General features: G+C 41.8%; 1 protein-coding gene across 1 annotated transcript in view; it reads right to left on the bottom strand.

The window, feature by feature from the left end:
- Positions 1 to 25,096, bottom strand: part of LOC142010136 (maestro heat-like repeat family member 5) — a 78,649-nt gene that overhangs the window by 31,090 nt on the left and 22,463 nt on the right. Inside the window, exons 7-18 of the mRNA XM_074988399.1 lie at positions 21,911 to 22,193; positions 20,418 to 20,528; positions 19,712 to 19,785; positions 19,291 to 19,413; positions 18,702 to 18,764; positions 16,070 to 16,237; positions 12,629 to 12,745; positions 12,104 to 12,214; positions 10,222 to 10,377; positions 7,301 to 7,429; positions 2,582 to 2,661; positions 99 to 234 (exon numbers count right to left, since the gene is read on the bottom strand). Coding sequence (XP_074844500.1) covers positions 99 to 234; positions 2,582 to 2,661; positions 7,301 to 7,429; positions 10,222 to 10,377; positions 12,104 to 12,214; positions 12,629 to 12,745; positions 16,070 to 16,237; positions 18,702 to 18,764; positions 19,291 to 19,413; positions 19,712 to 19,785; positions 20,418 to 20,528; positions 21,911 to 22,193 — 1,551 coding nt within the window. The remainder of the gene's footprint in view (positions 1 to 98; positions 235 to 2,581; positions 2,662 to 7,300; positions 7,430 to 10,221; positions 10,378 to 12,103; positions 12,215 to 12,628; positions 12,746 to 16,069; positions 16,238 to 18,701; positions 18,765 to 19,290; positions 19,414 to 19,711; positions 19,786 to 20,417; positions 20,529 to 21,910; positions 22,194 to 25,096) is intronic.

Below are 25,096 nucleotides of genomic sequence, written 5' to 3'. Positions count from 1 at the left end.
CTCTAGATCTCAGACTGAGGCTCTCTTATCAGGGGACTGATGAATTAAAGATAGATAGATTTTTTCTTATGACTGGATTTTGTTAAAGGATGGATTACCTCGGAGATGTGGCGTTGTATATTATCACATGACTCTGCTAACATGATGTCTACTGGAGGCAGAGAAAAGACACTTTTGTAGCATGACCGGAGTAGAACAGCTTTCTTCTCAGGCTTCAGTGGTGGCTTCAGCTTTCTGATGAAAGAGAGAAAAGTGTATGTAAGGGAGTACAGAGATAACTGCTCTCATACCATGCACTAAAACTGATTTTACTAAGTGTCCTACTTAGTGGTAAATTGATAGCACAAAGATAGGAAAATTAGGGGGTTTTGTCCCTCCCCCCATCTTCCTTCATTGGAGTTCATTAAGCATGCAATAAGATAACTCTGTCAATAAACACTGCTTATGGATAGATCTTGGTATGCTTGAATTCTGACGTCTTTATTAATATAAATACATATGTATTTTTTGCAAACTACAAGGCTTACATTGCTTTAGTCAGAAATTATAACGGTGCCATCTGGTGACCACACTACCATAGCGCCTTTTTTGCACAGATATCATGTTGTGCTTACCTGTCTGGCTGTCCTCTCACAATGTAAATTGTACAGCATATATTGGCCAGGAAGGATTAGATTTTTATTGGTAAATGTCCGTAAACATCAATTTCACCATACAAAATGACAAAAATATTTCCTCTGGTAATAATCAGAATGTATAAATAGCCAAAGGAAGAAAAAAGCTGCTTGAGAACTTTAAATTAGAGTTTAAGGGCTGTGTGCTTTGTATATTCTGACACATTGACAATTTGCATTATAACTGTTATAAAGCTTTAACCTTTTGCATCTCAACAACTACTGTCATTAAATAATTATTGTTTGACCCCCAATTGTCTAATTCACTATAATTTCCCGCAACCGTGAAAATTTAAATTAGTAAACATAAAAAGTACTTAACATCAATTTGAATATTTTCTGTCAAAGCTATAAAGAATAAACATTGAATTTTGCCCAGCCTAAGTATTTATCACTGCCTAAAATACATGCTATATGTAGGATTGCTCAAGTGTGTAGTAATTATTTCACCCTCTGCTAGTTCCAGTGGTGTTATACAATTACAGCATTTTCAGGGTGTACAGCTGGTAGACATTAAACGAAATATAAACTAATGCTTGTTTGCCTTAAATTTGCGGTGCTAGTAATATCTTAGTTTTGGTTGCACTTTTATTTTAAATTCCTCTTACCCTTTTTCCTCTGCCAAATTGCCCACCATATTTTTAACAAAATCCTATTTGTCAGAAGTTCTTTGTTGAAAGTGTGAAATATACTGTAAGCATAAGTTTAACAAGCTAACAACCAATTAATGCAACATATGCTGTATATTGTAGAGGTGAGAAGCACATTAAGTCTCAGCAAGCTAATTAATATTCAAAGAGCCAAAGCAATTTCTCATGACATTTGGTGAATGACTCATTTGTTCCCTGAAGCTTATTACCCAGGATTCTATGCAGCTATAAAAACAGTTTCTTTCAAGTTAATAGAAAACTTTGGGCTAGCCACTAGACCAGGAGGTGGGCAATAATTTTTGATGGGGCCACTCCAAGAATTTGGTAAGAAATCATGGGCTGCACTCTTCCATGATATTAATGGAGGAGGTATGGGGTCTGTAATGGAGGCTGGATGCAGAAGGGAGCTTGGGGTAAGGGATTGGAGGTGCAGAATGTGTTGTTGGATCTGGGAGGGAGTCTGAATGAAGAAGGGTGTTGTGACCTGGGGCAGGTGAGCAAGGGGGTGCAAGGGTCTGGGTGGCGACCTGGAGCACGGGATTGCAGGAGCACAGATCTAGGAGGGGGAATGGGTGTGAGTGCAGGAGAGGACTCTGACCTGGAGGAAGGGTGCAAGAGGGAATGCAGTGTCTGGGAGGAGGTTGTAACCTGAGGCAGGGGTGCAGGAGGGTGTGCAGGAGGAGGGGACAAGGAAGGGAGGGGCTGGGCTGAACTTTTACAACTCCAAAGGGGCCACACAATTTGACCTGCATTGTGTCTGCAGTATATGCAATACTAGTTTGTGACTCTGTGGCTGTTGTGATTTGCAATCTGTACTCAGGTCTTTAGACAGGGAAAAAGATCAGAGAACCTGAAGAAACAGAACATCTAGAATGTCCCTGGTGTTTCTCTGGTATTGGCGATCCCTCCCCAACCCATGCAATCAGGCACTGCTAGCCACATATGCCACAGCATCTTTTTCAGAAATGCTGCAATAAATGACAGACACTTTGATCCAAACCCACAGGGAAACCTAGTGCACTGTAGTTATTTTTGGGTTGTTGTTACTTGGTGATAGAGAAGTTCTTTGCTTAAAAGATGCTTGGATTTAGGATCACTAGAGCATAATGTAAAATAGGCAAGGAAGAAAAGTTAATATTCTTGCTTTCTCCAAATAACTAACAGACAGGACATGACATAACCAATATTCTTGGTTGTAGCAGAAGCGGTGACTCAAGAATGAAATCTGATGGAAGGCTGGTTGAACTTCCACAATACCTCAGGTTTGTGACAACAGTCATGGCCTGCTGACGCACAGGGTTAGAGAGCATGCTCACTGACTCTTCTTCAATCAACTTCTGTAATCAAAGAGATGACAGAGTATCAGGGAATGAAATCCAGCCCCATGACATCCCATCCTTATATTCACCTCTTCTGAAAGACCCAGACAAAGGATATTATACAATTCTGTAGCACCGATCAGTATTAGCTCCAGAGGGATGCATGGGCTTTCTGGATCTCAGCTGTAAGAAGAATTTGACTATAGAAGATCATGTGACTAAAACGATATCAACATTATTTTTAAAGGAGGAAATCTAGTCAATCTTTGATATCTCTCATTTCCCGCCATGTGCTGTAAAAACCCCTTAAACTAGCTCAGTCAGTATCACCACAACAAACAAGTAGACAGTTATGAGAGGTCCTGAGCAGGACTTACAGGTGTTGCTAAAGGCACATAGGTGCCAGTATTGTTATTTCTGTTACACCACAACTGTAGCCCACTGAGCAATCAGAGTGGGTTTAATTACCAGCATGCTTATTGGGGAAGCAATGGGTTGGGTATCCCTGCTCCTGAAAAGAAAATGAAGCCCACTTCTGGGACAATTTGAGGACTTTGTTAGAGCAGATGAGTGACAAATGTTTTGGCAGGGATGTGAGCTTCTAAATATACAGGGAAGTTCTGATGTTTGATAATAAACACTGAGTGGAATTTGTGGGATAAACTCTTACTTGAGGGACTCACTCTGGACCAGGATAAGATGGTGGAAATATCCAATGTCAGAGCACCCAAGAATATATGCCAGGTCCAATGATTGCTGGGGTTTGATTATTCTTGCAGGAATTTACTAACCTGGTTGCACTCATAATGGCATACTGGCAAAAGGGGATCAGACTGGCTGGGTTTCCAGGTGCTTGGCTGGCATTTGACTGAACAGGGAATTCACCTCAGTGCCCATCCAGACCCCCAAAAAATTTACAATTGAGGCCAATGCCATTGGTGCAATATCATCTCACCATGTGGGCCCCACAAACAGCTACATCATTGTGCTTCTTATTCCCAGAAGCTAATCCCAATGGACAAAATATATTTGGGAAAGGATTATAGGGATCAAGGTTTTTTTTGAGGAGCGGCACCACCTCCTAGAAGAAACCTGATGTCTGGTCCGAGTCTTGATGGACCACAAGAACCTGGAGTACATGGACTGCTAGATGTCTTAACCACTTAGAATGGCTGATCCCTTTTCTTTTCTTGCTTTGACTTTGTACTAACTTATTGCTGAGGGATAAGAAACAGAAATGCAGATGCCCTGCTCCGCAAAGATGAATATGAACCTGGACAAGAGCTCTCTTCCACCGTGCTCAAGGTGTCCATATTTGGTGATTCAGAGCAGTCTGACATCCGCCCTCCACTCTTTGCTCCCCAGCAACTGATTAGCAGCCAAGATCCACCAGAATTTGAATGATGCAATTACTCAAACAAAGTCCTAGTTGACTACCAAATGGCCTCCTCTGTCACAAGAATTGTGTTTATGTTCCAGGGAGACACCCTAGCATTAAGTATTAAAACTCTGTTGCAGTTCATTACTTGGAGGCCCTTTTGGCTGATTCATGATCTGGAATCTGGTCTTTATAAAATCATAGAACACTAGAACTGGAAAGGACCTCAAGAGGTCATTGAGTTCCATTCCCTGCCCTCTTGGCAGAACCAAACACCATCTAGACCATCCCCGAGAGGTGTCTGTCTAACCAGCTCTTAAATATCTCCAGTGATGGAGATTCCACAACCTCCCGAGGTAACTAATTCCAGTGTTTAACCACCCTGACAGTTAGGAAGTTTTTCCTAATGTCTAATCTAAACCTCCCTTGCTGCAGTTTACAACCATTGCTCCTTGATCTATCCTCAGAGGCCAAGGAGAACAATTTTTCTCCCTCCTCCTTGTAACACTCTTTGGCCGTGTCTACACTAGCCCCAAACTTCAAAATGGCCATGCAAATGGCCATGTCGAAGTTTACTAATGAAGCACTGAAATACATATTCAGAGCTTCATTAGCATGCGGGCGGCTGCGGCACTTCAAAATTGATGCGCCTTGCTGCCGCGTGGCTCGTCCCGATGGGGTTCCTTTTCGAAAGGACCCTGCCTACTTCAAAGTCCCCTTATTCCTATGAGCAGACAGGAATAAGGGGACTTTGACGTAGGCGGGGTCCTTTCGAAAAGGAACCCCATCGGGACGAGCCGCGCGGCACTGAGGCGCGTCAATTTCGAAGTGCCACGGCCACCCACATGCTAATGAAGCTCTGAATATGTATTTTAGTGCTTCATTAGTAAACTTCGAAATGGCCATTTGCATGGCCATTTCGAAGTTTGGGGCTAGTGTAGACACGGCCCTTGAGGTATTTGAAAACTTCTATCATGTCCCCTCCAAGTCTTCTCTTTTCTTAACTAAACAAGCCCAGTTCTTTCAGTCTTCCCTCATATCTCATGTTCTCTAGACCTTTAGTCATTCTCTACCCCCCCGCCCCCCGAATCACACTGTTGACTCATATTTAGCTTGTGGTCCACTATGACATGGGGTCCTTCCTGGACAGTCATTTCCCATTCCAGATATATGAAACTGATTGTTCCTTTCTAAGGGGAGTACTTTGCATTTGTCCTTATTAAACTTCATCCTGTTTACGTCAGACCATTTCTCCAGTTTGTCCAGATCATTTTGAATTATAAACCTATCCTCCAAAGCAGTTGCAACCCCTCCCAGCTTTGTATCATCTGCAAACTTCATAAGTATACTCTCTACGCCAATATCTAAATCATTGGTGAAGATATTGAATAGAACCAGTCCCAGAACAGATCCTTGCAGAACCCCACTAGTTATGCCCTTCCAGCGTGACTGTGAACCATTAATAACTACTCTCCGAGAATGGTTATCCAGTCAGTCATGCACCCACCTTACAGTGGCCCCATCTAAGTTGAATTTACTTAGTTTATTTTTAAGAAGATCATGCAAGACTTTGTCAAAGTCTTACTAAAGTCTAGGTATATCACATCTACCTCCTCTTATCCAGAAGACTTGTTATGCTGTCAAAAAAGCTATCAGACTGGTCTGAAATGATTTGTTCCTTACAAATCCATGCTGGTGGTTACCTATCACCTTATTTTCTTCCAGATGTTTGCAGATGAATTCTTTAATTATTTGCTCCATTATCTTTCCCTGCACAAAAGTTAAATGGACTAGTCTGTAGTTTCCTGGGTTGTTCTTTTTTCCCTTTTCCAGTCTTCTAGAATCTCTCTCGACTTCCAGGACTTTTCAAAGGTGATAGCTAAAGGCTCAGAAACCTCCTCCATCAGCTCCTAAGTATTCTAGGATGCATTTCATCAGGCCCTGGCAACATGAAGACATCTAATTTTTTGAAGTAATTTTAACTTGTTCTTTATGTATTTTATCCTCTAAACCTACCCCCTTCTCACTAGCATGCATTATGTTAGGTATTTCTGCATTGGCCTTCTTGGTGAAGATGGAAACAAAGAAGTCATTAAGCACCTCTGCCATTTCCAAGTTTTCTGATATTGTTTTTCCCTCCTCACTAAGCAGTAGGCCTACCCTGTCCTTGGCCTTCCTTTTGCTTCTAATATATTTATAGAATGACTCGTTACCCTTTATGTCTCTAGCTAGTTTGAACTTGTTCTGTGCCTTGGCCTTTCTAATCTTGCTCCTGAATACATGTATCGTTTGCTTACATACATCTTCTGTAATTTCTCCTAATTTCCACTTTTTATATGACTTGTTTTTGATTTTGAGATCATGCAGGATCTGCTGGCTAAGCCAAGGTGGTCTTTTACCATACTTCGTATCTTTCCTATGCAGTGGAATAGCTTGCTTTTGGGCCCTGAATAATGTCCCTTTGAAAAACTGTGAACTCTCTGCACTTTTTTTTCTCTTAATCTTGCTTCCCATGGGACCTTACCTACTAGCTCTCTGAGTTTACCAAAATTTGCTTTCTTGAAATCCACTGTCTCTATTTTGCTGTTCTCCCTTTCACTCTTTCTTAGAATCATGAACTCTACAATGTCATTGTCACTTTCTCTTAAAGTACCCTCTACTTTCAAATTCTCTACAAGTTCCTCCCTATTTGTTAAAATCAGATCTAGAACTGCTTCCCCCCTCCCCAGTAACTTTTTCCACCTTCTGAAATAGAAAATTGTCATCCATGCAGTCCAAGAACTTTCTTGGCCCCAGCCTTGCCCCATCCTATGAATATGTAAATATTGACATATTCACCACTAGTCATTCTGGCCTGATTTATAAGAGATGTATGGACTACTACAAAATAAAATAACAATCATATTTGTAAGTTGGGACAAAGTGGATCAATGGGAGCTTGAAAGATCTCAGATGTACTTGGACAAGCCTTGTAATCAGGTTCCAGTAGGGCTCACTGATTTAAAGTGACACAGCTCTGGGTACAGCTACGAGGCATTCCAAGTCTGGGAGCTCTGTGTCTGAACTCTATCACATCCAGCATTCTATGGCCAGTCTTTTCACAGTTCTCATTATTGCTCATTAATTTTAATCCAATGAATGGTGGTCCTAGGCCAAACTATGCATTTTTTTCAAGGGTATAATGTGCAGCTAACTCCACTGAAGTCAGTGGAGTTACTCCAAGAATTATACAGTTGTAACGAAGAACTGAACCTAACCCAATTTTTGTAGTTTACTCACCACCATGAATGTCACGATCACAGCTTTCTGTGAGAATTCATGGGCTTCTTTTGCCTTGTGGGCGATGTCACCAACAGTTTTGGTGAATGCAGCCATTGACCTCAGAAAGCTCAGCTTCAAACTTAGGTTCTAAATCAGCAATGGGGAGAATGATAGCTTAGTGCATTGATGGCACAGAACTCAATGTGAGGACAAATAAAGCACGTCTTGGATAGTTGAGAATATAAAGGTGTGATGTAGATCCAGCCAGTTTGTTTCTACTGATAAAGATAAATGTTTACAATATCCCCCCCAAACCATAACTCAACCAGTTTCTCTCAAACCATCAACATCCTCTCCCCACCACCAAGGATTTAACCCAACCAGTTTAACTCTAAAGCGCACTGACTTTCTATTTGCTAGAGTTTTATAAGGTGTTAATTAGGCCCAGAGAGCTAACGCTATCTAACATCATGCCTTTACATTCTAGTTTAGATAAGACCTTAGAGAGCTTGCCTTAAAACATAATATAATGAGATACTGTCCCTTACCTATCCTGTATATTCCACATTCTATGTCTATGTCTACATTAGAGACCTTACAGTGACACTGCAGCTGTGTCACTGTAATAGGGCAACCATATCTCCCTGTCCCTTTTAGACAATAAGTCAGGATGCCTTTTTGGTGTCTCAAATATGGCACCATCCCAACAATACGGAACAGATGGTCATGCTGCACTGTAAGCTATCCTGTGTAGCTGCTCTGTGCTAATGGCAGAGAGCTCTCCCACCAGCATAGGTTAACCACCATAAAAATGATAGCAGCTGTGTCAGTGGGAGAACCTCTGTCACTTGCACAGTGCTGTCCACACCAGCACTTCTGTCTTACGTTGGCCGGGGATGTGGGTTTTTTTCACATCCTGGCCAGTAAAAAGTATACAGAAAAAAATGTTTGTGTAAAAAGTCTAAGACAGGTCCATGCCCTGTCCTACATCTGTTCTCACTGCCTGAGCTACAGGGCAAGAGTATTATGTGTTGAGACCTTATGGCCCACTGAAATACAGGAACATAAAGAGGATCCCACAGGTATTCAGTATCTCCATACAAGGATCATTTATTTTAATTACCATGTTTAACATTTCATTAAGGCTGTAACTCACTATGTAAGGTGATAACAAATCACTATAGCCATTGGGATATGAATTTGAAAAATCAAAAGCTAGCAGCTAGCACTGACTTTACCTATAAGATATCCATCAATAACTCTGATCACACCCTTCTCCTTTTGATGATCAGATGAAAGAGACATCTTGTACACTTTTCCACAGATCTGTGACTTAGAATTTGACAAATGTCCTTCTGCTCTTAGAATATGCGGAGAAGGCAAAAAAACCTCTCTCTCTATGACTGCAGTTCGCTTTACCAAGTGACATTATCATATCTAGATAACTCTTCAGAAATCCACCTTCCTAGAAAAGTTTACTGCCAGTCTCACCATACTAGTCTGAGAAATACATGAAAACAGACATGAAAGACACACAAGGAACACAGAGGGAAAGAAGCCAGTAACTGCACTTCACCTTTTCCTGGAGCTGTCTTTCCAAACACCACTAAATGAGAAATCCTTGTTCTGCTTAAAACTATTACGGTCTTTAAAAATGGAAAGATCTTGGGCATTATAGAACAACAAATATTAGCTGAGAATCAGGAAAACTGGTTAGATGGATCACTGGTCTGATTCAGTATGGCAATCCATATATGATGTGGATGCTGTTGCAGATATTTATAGAATCATAGAAGAGTAGGACTGGAAGGGACCTCAAGAGGCCATCGAGTCCAGCCCCCTGCCCTCATGGCAGGACCAAGCACTTTCTAGACCATCCCTGAAAGCCATCTATCTAACCTCTTCTTAAATATCTCCAGTGATGGAGATTCTACCACCTCCCTTGGCAATTCGTTCCAGTGTTTGATCACCCTGACAGTTAGGAACTTTTTCCTAATGTCCAACCTGAACCTCCCCTGCTGCAATTTAAGTCCATTGCCTCTTGTTCTATCCTCAGAGGCAAGGAAGAAAAAGTTCCCTCCCTCTGCCTTGTGACACCCTTTTAGATACCTGAAAACTGCTATCATGTCCCCCCTCAATCTTCTCTTTTCCAAACTAAACAAGCCCAATTCTTTCAGCCTTTCTTCATAGGTCATGTTCTCTAGACCTTTGATCATTCTTGTTGCTCTCCCCTGGACCCTCTCCAATTTCTCCACATCCTTCCTGAACTGCGGTGCCCAGAACTGGACAGAATACTCCAGCTGAGGCCTAACCAGCGCAGAGTAGAGCGGGAGAATGACTTCTTGTGGCTTGTTCACAACACACCTGTTAATGCATCCTAGAATCATGTTTGCTTTTTTTGCAACAGCATCACACTGTTGATTCATATTTAGCTTGTGGTCCACTATAACCCCTAGATCCCTTTCTGCTGTACTCATTCCCAGGCAGTCCTTTCCCATCCTGTACGTGTGACACTGATTGTTCCTTCCTAAGTGGAGCACTTTGCATTTGTCCTTATTAAACTTCATCCTGTTTACCTCAGCCCATTTCTCCAGTTTATCCAGATCCTTTTGAATTATGACCCTATCCTCCAAAGAAGTTGCAACCCCTCCCAGCTTGGTATCATCTGCAAACTTAATAAGTGTACTTTCTATGTCAATATCTAAATCGTTAATGAAGGTATTGAACAGAACCGGTCCTAAAACAGACCCCTGGGTTTGTACTGTGACCCCTTTCCAGAATATTCATGAGAGTCTATAGTATGGTGGCCCAGCAGACAGTTTTTTGTCAGCTTTCTCGAGGAGACAAGCTGAGCCCAAAACAAAGACAGCTGTGCTCCAGGAATTCTAAAGCTTAAGGAGGAGAAAATATTCACAGGAACAGGTCCATGTTCATAATACCGTGGCTGAGGCAGTGCAGCGACAATAGTGGTATAACATTTGGGACAGGATGTGGTCTACCCAGGGCAGGATGCTGTCTTTTGTTTCTTTGGCTATCTGGTCATAACAAAGGTGAAGGGTGCTGTATGCTGTACTCCACTCACTCTCCTGTGCATCCTGTGGTAAAAAGGGAGATATGTGCCATTTCATCTTTGTAGATCAATCTTCCTTATGGACAACCCACCCTACCCCCAGCCACCCACATCTGTGCTGCTCAAATATGTGTGCTACAGAATTTTCTATAAAGAAAACCCTTCAGATATAGGAGATGGTCTCAGGAGGGCTGAGATTCATAGGCTTCATAGGCCTCCTGCATAGCAAAGGCATAGGATTTTCACCCAGTGATTCTTGCAATGGAGGAGGGAATTATTCTTCCCTGCTGTGTGAGTGAATGCTGCTTAGGTCAATAATGAAACTGAATTAGAGCAAATCTAATCTCTCCCTTAAAAAGACTTTACTCTCTTGAGTAAAACTGCAAGTAAGGGGTTTACAGCAGATGCAAGAGAACTATCCATTATATAAGCAGGGTCTGAGTGAACTCTCCCTTGACCTCTAGTGATGGGCTGGCAAAGTTGGTGGGGTGGGGATGATTTTAGGGCTAGACTGTATTTACACAACCATATTTACTCTGCCTAGACATTCATCAGACAGAGCTGCACAGCCAAAGTGATCAATTGTGGCTGATGCTGGGCCAGCACCCCACTCTTCAAGGAGACAGAATTTGAAACCCTGGAACAGGGGAGAACTAAGCAGCATCTTCTCTCTATGGTGGGGCTTTAACTCCTGCACACACAAGTGGCCTCCAAAACAATGGGGTAACATTTCTCATTGGCTGTGCTTTATAGAATTCATTCCTGCAGTCCTTTGCTCACCTGAATAATCTTTTCAATGCCCACGGAGAACACTCAGATAAATGAGGACTACTCTCAAAAACCAGACATTGCAGAATCAGGCCCACCGTTTGTACTGATCAGCTACTTTAATGCAACATGAAGGCTGAGATTTTAAAATCACACATATACAGAAAATTCAGGTTCTCACAATAACCTTAACTCTCCCACTTTGTAAATTTGTATTAGTAGAGGGTCTGGGCTGGGTTATAAAATGGAGGTGCTGTGGATGCAGTCACCCCCTGCCATGGACACACTGTATCTGCCGTAGGTGTCAGGGTTGGAGGAAAGGGATAAAAGGGAAAGTTACTGAGATTTAGAACCTCCTGTTTCTTAGTGGCACATGAAACAACACATTCCCTTCCTTTCCTCCTCCCACGCGTCTGCTCAGAGCATGTTAAAGGGGGATGATGTTAAATGACGTTAAAAGGGGAGATTACAGCTCAGTAAGGGGCTGTCAGGGAAGGAGAGCAGATCTCCATCTGTGAGAGAGGCATGGCTCGGGTGAGAAACCGATTGAAAGATTGAAGCCTACCAGAGCCTCCCTGGTAGGGGAGGGATGTTTGATTTAGCAACGGTGACCCATCTGCTGCTGCTGCTGCTGCTGCTGAATGGGTTTGCTACAGGTGGCGCCCAGTTTGAGGGGAATAAAAGTCCTTTTGTTTCCTCCCATTGAATTGGGGGCCCTGCTGTGGTTTGTCCTGAATCCAGAAGTGACCAGGCCACAGGTCTTTCACTAAAAGATCACACCTCATCAGGTAGTGCAACCCATTCTTCAAAAAAGTAATGCCTACTGCAAAAAGGAAGCACTCTCCTCTGTAACTTTAAACAAATGCATATGACTCCAGAAGTGCCACTCAAATGAAGAGATGTAGAAGAATCTGAGAAACCAGATTGCCCTGCAAGCCTCACCCGAGCCATGGTTTCACAGTAACAGCACATTTTAGCTTTACCTCACTAGGCGAGCTTTCTTCTGGGTTCAGAACATTAATGAACTCCTGAAGTACCACCAAGGTGTCTTTGAGGTGGTGTGTAGCTACGAGACTGATAGCAGAAGCAATCCCCTAAAACAGAGTCATGCTTCAGTGTGGAAAACTTCCCTTTCTTTGTTCCTCATTTGTACCTGCCGCTCAACCTTTCCACCATCCCGACTTCCCTTTCACATCCCTTTGCAAGCTTTGGAGAGCATCAGTGACCTTTCTGTTTCATTTATGTAAATGAGGCAAAGGGTAGCTCCTCCACCATTACACTTCTCCTTTCCCAGTCTGCTGGGAGAATTTTGATAGCCCCTATATTCGTCTTCCTTTCCTCTCCTCCTCTCCAAGATTACAGTGTCTCACATTCTAGTTTACACAGAAATATCTGGTCACTCTTCCATTTCTCTCTCTGTCATCCACTCCATTTTTCAATGTGGAAATCCTCATTCATCCTTTTCTCTCACCACAGAGATTCATTTCTGTCTGCACTATTCCTCTCACCTCTCTCTCAGTTTCCTCCTGTTGAGAAGTCTGCAGTATAATGCTGAGGTACTCTCTCACCACATCTCTGTTTCTTGATGCCCGTAGGACTGCCCCATAAAATTTGTATGGGAAAAACTATAAAAATACAGGATTATCATTAGATACAGGGAAATGATTATTCCCCATAAATACATCTTAGAACTCACAGTACACAGTATACAATAAGAAATGATTTCTTTGGTGTTTTCATATATTTAAGAGAACTTCTCATCTTTCTGGGCATTCCATGGCTATGAGTAAAGAATTGTGAAGTTCACTGGAACACTAATTAGAACCAGTTAAAATTTGACCTGCCTTAGCTCTAAAATGCCCACCAGAGCTCATTATTTCTTTGCAAGATAAAGATTTTGTTTCGCACCATGTCTTAAAAAGGAAGGTCACTGTTTCAGGAACTGCATCTGGCTTGATCCAGAGATAGCGTTCAGAATGGAGACTGCCTGGATCATTATCTTTTTTCATTATCAGGTACTATCTCTTTTAATAATGCTGAGATTTTAAGAAGTCAATATCTACAATTAGGCACATTAATCCATATTTAGACACCTAAATCAGTGCCTTGAGTCTCATAAGAGATGAGCACTAGCTGCTCCTATTTTCACTGGAGCTACATTGTTTTGTACCATTTGAGGATCTGGTTCTATAATTAGAGAACTGTAGAACTAAAGAGAGTCTACTGGGAATATCACACCTGAGATGCACAATTTATCCACAAAAAGAAGATTGTATGTGCTGGGTTATTAACAACTATTTTGGTAGTCTCGCTGAAGCACACAATAGTTGATATACATTTTGGGAGTAGACTTATAGCCGAAATGTGTTTTAAGAAGGCATTGAAATGAGGTGAGAGTAGTCAGTTCTGTGTTTTGTAGGTTTCTCCCCCCACAGACTGAATGATGGAGTCAACAGGCCTACATCTATACTGGAAAATATACATGTGCATGAAGTGCTTTGCTGGATCAGGACTTTGATACACATTACAGGAAAATTCTTGCCCGAGATGAAGCACAGCATGGAGGAAGACACAAATGCAAGAACAAGAAATGAAATCAAAGAGAGAGCAGATAAACTAAATATTACAGAGAGTGACAGGAGAGGGTAGAAATTATCTGTACAGTAGAATTCTGTTGTGCCTGGTATTCTGGTGCCATCAGGAACTACCTCATTGAACATGTTGTTCATATTCTGCAGAACTCACAGATCCCTATGGAAAGAGCTTTAAAAGCTATTTCTTAAACACTGACTCTGAGCATTTTGTAAGCCAGTCAGGCCGCCATATTTCATGTCCCCAGAAACCTCTGCTAACACAGGTAGGCTGCATTTAATATTTCACTTTACTCATTAAACACTGAACCCAGAACTGACCTTATCTTGGAGCCTCTCAGAATAGCTTTTGCTTTTTGCAAGAATCTGATTGGCAAGCTCACAGGACCATGCATCATCCCTAATGGCTTCCACTGACCTTTCTAAAAGCTGATCAAGTTAGGGAGAAAGCTCTGTTAGGAAGAATATTTACAGTTCTTTAAATTTATTGCTACTTATTTTCAAAGTATGTGAATCGCCCATGGAGATAGATAATCTGAGGGTCTTTTATTGAGGCAAGATATTAGAAACAGATGAGTTGCTAGAAGGCCTATTTCATTTGGCATTTTGTCACCAACAAATGACCAATACCCAGATATTTCAGAAATACTATAGGTCAGGTTTTGACAGGATGAGGAGTTACCCTTAGCCACAGGGTGTGCTAACTAGTATAATCATGCTCAGTACACTGAGAAAAGTATGTTGCATTGGATATTGGCCTAGTGGAGGGTTCTCTCCTCAGGACAGTGAGGAAAACGGCACACTTCAGGGATCCCAGAATGCTCTGGTACAACCATTGTTGTAGAACATGCTGTTTGCAAATGCACCAATGTGGTTTTGTTGCCATGTGGACACATACAGTTGGCAAGAGCAGGTAAGGCAACTAATCATTTTATGTTCTGTGTGACCCTGCAGTTGTGCCTTTGTTTACTAGACATGCACACTGAATGCTGGTGGAACACAGTAGGCATACTGTCAAAGAACTAAAGACTCAATGAATATTACCTGAAGCAGCTTGTCCTTCCATTTGTCCTCTACTAGAGTTTCTTCATTATGTGCTTGAAGAGGCAGAAATACAGCTTGTCAGCAAAGGAATATTGAACACTGTTCAGACTGATTCAGCAAGATATTAAGGAAACTCAGAATACCAGATGTGTCAGCTAAGACAAGGTTGACAGCTTAGCTGTCAACACACACATATCATATGCAAGACAAGCATTCAACCACTGGACCAAATTATTAATGGCAGTCATGGATTCTCCATCAGTTGATGTCTTTAAATTGCGACTGGTTGCCTTTCTGGAAGATACACTTTAGTTCAGCAGTGTTATTTGGATCAATACAGTGGTAAGTGCGTGAAATTCTGTGGCCTATGTCAGACCAGATGATCAAATTATCCCTTCTGGCCTTTAATATCTATGAATCTATGAAAAAGTAATTGTGAAAGCTGATGGAGATACTACACAGAGGCCAGTTCCAGGCAAAATCTAAAGGCCTTTAAAGGTGGGATTTAAAAAACGAAAAGACTAGGGGAGTTAGGCACATAATTTCCTTTGCAGTGCAGTGGAATATGAATGCATAATTCCCTCTCATTTGAAACATCTCAGTTTTAATCCCTTTGTAGATAAATTAAAGCCACATTTCCTCCTCTGCTCAGCAAAATCTAAAAGAATGGCAGGAGTTAAATATAGTTAGTTCTTGACTCTTCTGCCATGCCCTAACATGATGTTACTCATGGAAAGTTCTTGTTGAAAAGTCTATGAGAGCATTAACAACTACTGAGGGCCTTACAATTTGGTCCTAGCTAAACAATTTAGAAAAAGACAAAGTTGCCAAACAGATTTTCATTCCCTTCGAGGCCTGACTCAGGGAACCGGGGCTACTAGGAAAGAAAATCCCTAATGGACTCAGGAGGAGGAGTGTGGGGAGAAGTTCTGGCCTGCCTCAGTCATCAGAACTCTAGTCATACAGGAAAAGAAAGAAGAATCACTCATAAGTCAATAGAAAGTGTGAAGTATGTTTGTGCATGTAGGCTGAGAAGTAAATCCATTGAAGCTGGAAGAAATGGTCTGCAGTGTATTGACTCAAGAGCAAATGTCAACTCACAGTGGTGCATTGGGCTGGATAAACCGCTCTCAGCCTACATGCTGCTACCACTGAGATCAAAGGCAAAACTTCAAATGATTTGAGTGGGAGCAGGACTGTATCGCTTTATAAGATCTGCCTTGACACAGATGCATACTACTTCCAAGGATCATGCAAGTGTACTGTGAATTAACTGTCATGCTCATCAGCTGCTCTGGGAAGCCCATCTCTCACTATCTTGCCTTCTAGATGTTGTATAAGCTCTGGAATCATCTCCATCCACAGCTGTCCCAAATCGGAATGCATCACAGGATGAAGAGAGTTGAGCGGGTGGAGGGCATGCAGCAGTTGGAGAGCAACAACCCCACAGTCTCCATCTTTGTAGGGACCCAATGCGGTCACCTGGAAAATGAAGAGCCAGCATTCAATTCAAGGGCCTGGTAGCAAAAGGAATGGTTGGGAGAATCAACTATAATGCTTCATTTTGTCTCTTAAAAGGTTGCTCATACTGTGATGGGGATCAGGGTGGCCTGAGAGAGATTTATTTGTTTTGAGGATAAATGGCATTGTCAGATCTTGTCACATCAGAGGTTATTTCACAGGAATAGCCATAAAGGCCTGTTGCAATGCCAGTCATCACCACAGACCCCCAAGTGATCCAGAAAGGGTGTGCACACTTGCAGTTCTGGGAGATAATCCTTGGAAATGACCACTGCCCATCTCCATCCACTACAATTTAGGAGAGGCAAAGATGGAGCAACCACTGTCAATTTTGGCTTCAGAGCTGACACATTTTAAATGTTTTATGATTTACTATTGAACTAAACGGACCAAACAGATGAATTATGGAAGAATTGCTTACCAAAAGGTGTAGCAGGAGGGACTGAGGGCTTGGGAGTTCAGCCGCTGTCATAAAAAAGAAACAGAAGTTCATTGAAAGAGTACATCTCTGGTACAGGAGAGCTGGGGGGCAACAAACTGAGCTGTAATTTAGACATTACACAGTTTTTTCTGCCTCTCAGTAGTGTGTCTGTCAGTGTCATCGTCTAACTTGTTCTAAGGTTAGGTTCAGTTTTGTCACTCTTGAACAGCTGAGTATGACCAGTAATAAAACAGAGCATTTAAACATCTTGCTGGGTGTCAACAGCTCCTCTCGGCATCCCTCCTACCAGTCACATAGCTAAAAATACTTACAGGGTAAGCGGAGAGAAGTATCTGGATGGAAAGACGACTGGATAACTAAGACACATCAGAACTAGAAAACTTGTCAACAAAAGGATGCTCACAAAACGGAAAGCAATTATGCAGCTTCTGGAGCCTTTTGAACACCATTGTCTTCATATACACTTATATTATGGCAGCTCCAGAGCACATCTATACCTCTTTGGGCTTTGCTTTCCTCCTTTTTGCTAATTAGGGTATCCCAATCCAGTTTATATTAAAAGTATGAACTGTAGGAGATAGTCCCATTCTAAGTCTTTATAAATAAAGACTTGTTTTGCTTTTCAAATAGTTCAAGGTAGAACCAATATATCAGATCCTGATAACTACCTCCCTGGGACAATTTTTTGTACATATCTGCTTCTATTTAGGTTTATCTCCCTCCTCATCAGGCTTTTCAGTTATAGATTTCTAGCATTCAGAACATGAATGATAAAAAAAGTTTTGGTGAGTGTATGAAAACTGGCATGAAATGCAGCACTTTCATTGGTTGTCTGTCTCTTTCCATATGTAATGTAAGAGCATATACAGGGAATTTGGGTAACTTCTGTTACAGACAAGACGCCACAAAAACTGGATTGCCTCTTGCTAGAAGGCTAGGTATCTCACTAATGTCCTGTAACCTTCGCCAGCAGAAAGTTTCATTCACATTTTTTATTATGAAGAAGTTTTAATTAAATGTAGCTGTTCTGATACTAACGTCGTCGGTGTAACTCCCCCAGGTAAGGAGATAGGCCTCCTTTCCCTGACTTTAAGAACAAAGATGTCAAGGTCTTGCAGACAGGGATGAAAGTGTTGGCATACTCCAGAGGGCACACAAACTGCAATAACATTTTCCAGGGTACCTGCAAGCAACAGACAGCATAGGTTTTGACATCTTTATTATAACACTGCCTTTTGATTTTCCTTTTATCAGTGGAAACAAATTGATACTTCTTTACCAATACTACAGAAGCCCAATCTCTTATTTAATGGCAGAATTGCCTTTTTCTGCCTCTTGCAATAGCACATGCAAATTTATATTGGTTTGTTTGATTCTTCCATCTCATTATGGTCCTCACTCCTCTAAGCTAAGCTCCACCAGTGAGCCAATATGTACCACCCTTGAATGACAAAGAAATTCAAGGGGTTTAAGCACACTCAACCTCTCACAAGAGCAACTCAGCACTGAGCAGGATCTTCCTCGCCTACCACATACTTCCCTCTTTGTGTCAGACAGGCTTTTTTGCAGGTTGATGGCTGTCATGAGGAACACATCCAAAGGAAGGTCCCTTTGAGGCATGTCCCAACTAGTGTGGTCAGGTAGGGAGGGACACCTCAGCAGGCCTCCTGCTACACCTTTTGATAAGCTTTAGCAGGGAGGGATAGCTCAGTGGTTGAGCATTGGCCTGTTAAATCCAGGGGTTAGAGTTGAATCCTCAAGGGGGACATTTAGAGATCTGGGGCAAATAGAATAAAAAAAAATTCTATCAGGGATGGTGAAAGGTCCTGTTGTGAGTGCAGGGGACTGGACATGATGACCTCTCAAGGTTCCCTCCAGTTCGAAGCGATAGATATATCTCCATACATAGGTAAGGAAGTCAGGGGGAACCCTTTGGGTAGAAATATTGAAAAGTTTTATCAGCCTATCTGTGTTTATGCTTACCAGTTTTAAGGTATTGATACTATATATATGGACGGCCTCTTCATCCCAGTCATCTTCAGACTTCTATAGAGAGATTAAAAATCAGGGCAAGATCATCTGTTTCCCTTCTAATCACACTGAGATGGAGGGGAAGAGAGACAGACTAAGTGGTTGTGTGGCCACAGGTATCTAAAGGAATGTCTAAAAGATAATTGCTTGGGTCAGTCAGAGTGGTCCTTCAGAAAACAGCGAAGCCCAATTAAATCCCCTTCCTTATTCCAATTTGCCAGCCCGAAAAGCACTTTTCAGTGAAAAATTCAAGAAGTGAAATCATTCCCATTCACATTAAGAGTTGTATTTTTTTGTTCTAATAAAAAAAAAAAAACACCTACATTTTGGGGGTAAAACATACGTGTCGCCATCCATTTAAATTAAATAAATTAAAATGGTGGATAGCGGTGAACACAGCAAAAAAGGAAAAGAAAATTATACAGAACATAATATGATATTTTCTATATCAATGTTGTGTGTGTTTTTGAAAGATCCAGGGAAAGGGTAATAAGAAGACAAGAGGATTAAAAATTACGGGTGAAGATTTTCTGCTTCTTACCACAGTGCAAACAGGGACCTCACACTGCCGAATGAGAAAATCCACAAGTACCTTGCCTCCTGGCAAAGTAAGATATCCACAGCATGCAAAACTTCTAATCAGTTGCAAGAGGGGACTTTTCACCTGCAGGAGATACACAAATGAACATAGCCACAGATGTTTAAAAATCCAAGCAAGTACTATTAATGGTCATTCCCAAAACTGATTTTTTTACTTTGTACTTCTTCAGTAGAGGACCTGGTCTTGCTGATCAGAGAATGCAGCTGCATGAAATCTCTTGTCAAAGCCGCAGGGCAAACTACCTTCCCCAGCCTAACAAGCAAAATCTTTCCCATTAGTTACACCAGTGATGCTATAAATTCATCTCCCACCCTAGATGTGTAAGACAAGTTGGTTCCCAGACATTTGAATACTCTCTTACCTTATAGCTGTTTTCCTTTATGATGACAGCCACAGACTGCACCATGGTATCTTTCACTTTGTCCATATGGGGAGCTGAAAGGAACATAGAGAGATGGTTTGGCAGGCTGGAGCCTACCATGAGAAGCACCTCACTCTTTTTAACTTCCATTACCAGCATTACCACTGCATGATGCACCATAGCATTAAATCACTCCAGAGATACGTGAGGACTCTTTCAGTGGGTTGCAAACCTGACTCCCACACCCACCAATCCAAGCACGAGAGACGCCACTGTCCTTTTGAGAATCGTTTTGCCTGACTGCTTCTGAGACAGAATAAAGCTATTCTGGGTTATGCCAGCTGAAGATTTGGCACTAATACACTAGTAATGTTGTGACCATATTAAGAGTGTGTGCTTAAGATTCAGATTTCCAACATAAAATTGTTCAGAAATTCACATACAAAGTTCTAACACCAAACTTCAATGTGCCCTGGCTCCAAAAATCTGGGGAAAAGATTCTCAGCCAGGACACGGTTTCCAATGAAGTCAGCCAAAAAGGGACGTGGTCCACTGGGTTGACAGTCAGATGTACACTGATAATTGATGTCAGTTTGACACATTCATTTAGAGCTCGGGAAAGTGAGGAGCAGATTGCACTTGCTAGTGTGAGACCAAGTACAAGCAAGCAGTAGACAAGCTCCCCAGGCTTTCCTTGGCTACTTACGCTCCTGGGTAACTTCTCTCAAAATTGTGAGAGCTGCAGTACACTCAACCTCTTCTGCACCCTCCATCTGCTTTCTGAGGAAAGTCATAATATCCTCTGGATAAACAGTGCCTGGCAGAAGAGAAATCTGGCTAGTAACAGGTGATGTAAAAGGAAGACAACCCACAGCTTCATTTCCAAATGAAATTTCTCAGAAGAATGAGGAATCTGAGATCCTGTTACTATTATTTCATTTCAGTGATTATTTCTGTTCTTACCCAGCACCTGGAAGCCTCTCAATGCAGAGTTTTGGTTCCACTTACTTAGTGTATCAGATACTTCAGTCTTAGTGCAAACCTGAAAACAGACGAAATCCCTGTCACAGACACATGATGCCACAGCAAACGACGATTTGAAACAGCACAAGAGCTGGGAAACCTAGACCTTCAACTGTGGTCACCCCAGGAAGATTAGTAAACCAGCTCCTCCAAAAGAGAATGAATGTATTTCCTTCATTGAGCCTGACAGGAGTGTCATAAGACAGTCTTGAATATATTGTTAACTTTTCCATTAACAGAAGAACAAGAGTCTGTGTGACCCAGACAAATGTGTCAAAAGATGCAATTTCTCCACGAGGGGGTTGTTAGATTCTTGCTTTCAGGGGAGGTCCTGTGATGAACCTTTCTGGTTGAGGAGAAAGCTTCACCTACTTCTTGACCCCAGAGGAGAGTGGGACAAAGCTCGCTTGAGAGAAAGGCAGTGCCCTGAATGATAGATAAAAGAAGAGCAAGTGAAGGACAGATCTATGATGATAGAAAAGGGAAGAGCAGTGGCTCCACCCTTGGAACTTATATTCCATGCTCAAAGAAATAGCCAGCCAAGACATCCTAAAATTTCCGTGTTGACAGCCTCTGCAGAAATGTTAGATTTTTCACTCATCCTTAAGATACCGGAGAGACAAAACAGCACAGACCAAGAGACAGGGAAGTGACGGGGAACAGACAACCGCAAAGAGTCAAATCAACTATCAACTGAGAGAGACAGCTGGAGCAAAGTGACATAATTTCCCACTCCTGACTGGAGTCAATCTCCTTACTTGTGTGAATAGAGTACTGAGGATATTTTCCAGACTTTGGTACAGCCTCTTACTCCATTTTTTGTGGCAGAGTACAGCATCCAGAAGATGGCACAGGCACTGCAGAAACGAAAAGTAAAATCTTCAGTAATTATCGACTGAACCTATCGCCAATGGAACTCTCCTTGTTATGAAAGGCTTCCCACATATCCTGTCAATGGCTGGATTTATTCCACACCTCTCTCTATACTTCCTGAATCTCTTGGGATAAGAAGTAGACCATATGCTTCATTCCATAGGTCCCTGCATCCATCATCTCCCATCGCCGAAGATCAGGCCAGTGATTCACCTGATTGTGTCACATTCTCAGGTTTTCTTTTTTCTTCCCTTTTTTTTTTCTTTTGAAAGAGTTTCAATCAGTTCCTCGGCTATTCCTTACTTTGGCTATCTGTCCTGCCCAGCTCCTTGCAGACATTGCCTAGGCTTGGATTCAGTATTTCCCCACTATATGGAAGCAATGGTTCCGTAGTAATGATGAGCAATTTAAATCCTTTAGCCACATATTTGCTTGGACTGCTCACCTCTGTGACATAAAAATGTTGTATCCTGGTCCCATACTGATGCAGGAGTTCTGTGATCAAACACTGAAGATGATTTTTCAGTGTTTGAACAGACATGATGATAAACAGCTGGCCCATCACATCCAGTGTGACTTCCATCACCTACACAGGAAGAATAAAAGATAAGGAATAAACTTTGGAACTTTTCCAGCTGAGACTGAGCATAGTTAGCAACATGGCCATGTATTTTCAGCGCTGAAGTGCCCAGAAAGAGTTACAGTTTTTAACAAGTATCAGAGGGGTAGCCGTGTTAGTCTGGATCTGTAACAGCAACGAAGGGTCCTGTGGCACTTTATAGACTAACAGAAAAGTTTTGAGCATGAGCTTTCGTGAGCACAGACTCACTTCATCAGATGCATCTGATGAAGTGAGTTTTTAACAGTGCTATTTTACCAAAACATTCTAGAGAAGGTCTCTCACTTCTGAGGTCTGCGATCGGATGCTTCTGTGTACCGATTGACAAGTCACATAGATCTATCACTGCTGTTTTACATGGTAAATTTTCAGCTAGTTGTACTCATCCTCACACTGACATTTGTTTTAATATTACTCCTCCAGTGAATATTTGCATTTCACATTAAGAACATAAGAACATAAGAACATTATTTTCCCTTACTGTTCCCCACCATCTGTATTAATCTGAATTTTCCCTGGTTGAATTTGATAGTGAAATTTGCTACCTTTATTTTTACTTGTTTGGGTCCTTTTGCTTATTATTGTGTCCTCACTGGTGTTTGCATCATTGGCCAGTTTACTGTGCTTCATTAAAAAAAAATCACTTTCCTCCAAGAGTTAAAAATGTAATAAAAATTTGTGACATCCCTCATGCCCAAATCTCTCTTGTTCTATCTACATCTGTTCTTCTTCATGATGTCTGGTGTCCTCTTTATCCCCTCCCTGCAACTAACTTAGAACCTAGGATGCAGTCTGGAGTAATATAATTATTGAATGTTGTATTGAAAGCTATCAGGATGTGGAACAACAGAAGTGCAGCATTCTCATTGCTTAAGTTATTGCACATTAGCCAAATCTCAGAAAATGGCAGCACAGAGAACAACCTAGCACTGGTCCCAGGGATAGATAAAATGATCTAACAGGGCTTTCCCAATTTTAACTTCTATTTATGATAAAAGAAGGTTGAGAGTGCAAACTGAAACATTAAAAAATTGGGAAAGTCCAGAATTTAGGTTGTGTATGCAACCCTATTCTGCTTTCTTGTTTATATATGCTCTATACACAGTTTTTAATTACATAATCACAGGACATGAGGATTTTTTTCCACAGGATGCCTGCTTCATTCACTGGGTCTTCACAAGGTTAAAACTTGGCTACATTTGGGTAAATTTTCACAGAAACAGAAGGCACAGCTCTGGAAGTAGCAAAATTTCCACTGCAAAATTTCAACCCAAGTCCCAGTGCATAGATGCTTTAGTCTAAAGTTTTTCAGTAAAACATTTTTTTAACATGGGCAAAATGTATTTCCTCTCAACTTGCTTTGAGAAACAGCTGAGCCATTTTTGCTGAAATTCCTGCTCTCTCCACCTCTCAAAGAAAAAAAAAATCAGATTCCTGGCAAGGCAAATTCCAGCTTTAATAGTTGAAATTCTAACCAACTGAAAACTGATCTTATAAAGGAGAACATCTCTCAGAACTACATGTGTCACCTGTAGTCCAAATATACTTGATAAGCATGTTAGATGAATGTTTCTATAGGTTGAACCTCTATAATCTAGCACTGTCTCTTCTGGTAACATCCATAATCTGTCATGAATTTAGTTAGCTGGACAACCACTTATCATGGGTGTGGCCAAGTGTCCTGTGGTCCCATAAATTTTGTTTACAGCCACGAGTCCTGGTTCTCCATGTTCAGTACTGTTATTTAGCTGTTATTGCCCCTAAATGTCTTCTAGGAGCCCACTAAGCAGTGGAACAGTTGGTATCGTGCTAGGCAATATTGACCTTCTGTGGGTCCAGCAAATTCTGTCATCAGGCACTGGCCAACTCCTGAGGTGCTGGATGAGAGAAGTTCAACCTGTACTTAAATGATCAATCTTGAAACAATTATAATGTTGAAATTTAAACTCTCATGATTAGGATTCAGTGATAATGCCCAGATGACATAAAAAGGACAGCTGAAACTTCAGAGAGATACTATTTTAAGGTGTCTGACAACTCAAGGATGCAGTCACATGATGGCTCTTGTTTGGATCTTCACCATCTGTAGAACTAGGAACAATATCTTGTCTCAAAAAGTTAATGGTCTAGTTCTGTTGAAATCATGAAGGCATTAGAAACAGAACAGTGTCCTAGGCCATCCTCACTCACTTCACAGCCTGCTTTTCTCTCTCATGGTGGGTTCCTATGCATCGGGAATGAAGCCACATTCTCAGAGGCAGAGAGAGATGTGAAGGAAGTTTGTTCTACTGTCATCGAGGCGGCAAATGTACCATAGGTAAATTAGAGTAACCAGAAAGCAAACATGTAAAATCAGAACAGTGGGTGTGGGGTAACAGATACCTATATGAAAGAGCCCCAGATATTGGGGGCCATAAAATTGGCACATCTGGTCACCTTAAGACAAAACGGACAGTTTAATGTACAGTGCAGGCTTTCAGATGCCTTTTACCTGTACACTCATCCCTCGTTAAACTAGTACTTTATTTACGAGTACTCGCTTTAATGAGGGACACATATACTTACCTTCGTTCACTAGACGAGTGAACTGCCCCTGCTAATTCAAGCCTAATCCCCTTCCCATGGCTCCAACCTGCCTTAGTCTGACTGCTCCCCCACTGGCCCTGTGACGTCAACCCGTGGCAGCCCGACCCCCCACCGGCCCTGCGGCCCTAACCTTCGGCAGCCTTAATCCCCCTGCTGTTCCCCCACACCAGCCCCATGGCAGCCTGACCTCTCACACCAGCCCCAACCCACAGCAGCCTGACCCCCAACGCTGGGCCAGTGGCCACAACCTGCAGCAGCCTTAATGCCTCCCCCCACCAGCCCCA

The sequence above is a fragment of the Carettochelys insculpta genome, chromosome 3 (assembly GCF_033958435.1).
Source record: "Carettochelys insculpta isolate YL-2023 chromosome 3, ASM3395843v1, whole genome shotgun sequence".
Classification (NCBI taxonomy): Eukaryota; Metazoa; Chordata; order Testudines; family Carettochelyidae; genus Carettochelys; species Carettochelys insculpta.
This window is presented reverse-complemented; position numbering and strand designations above follow the sequence as displayed.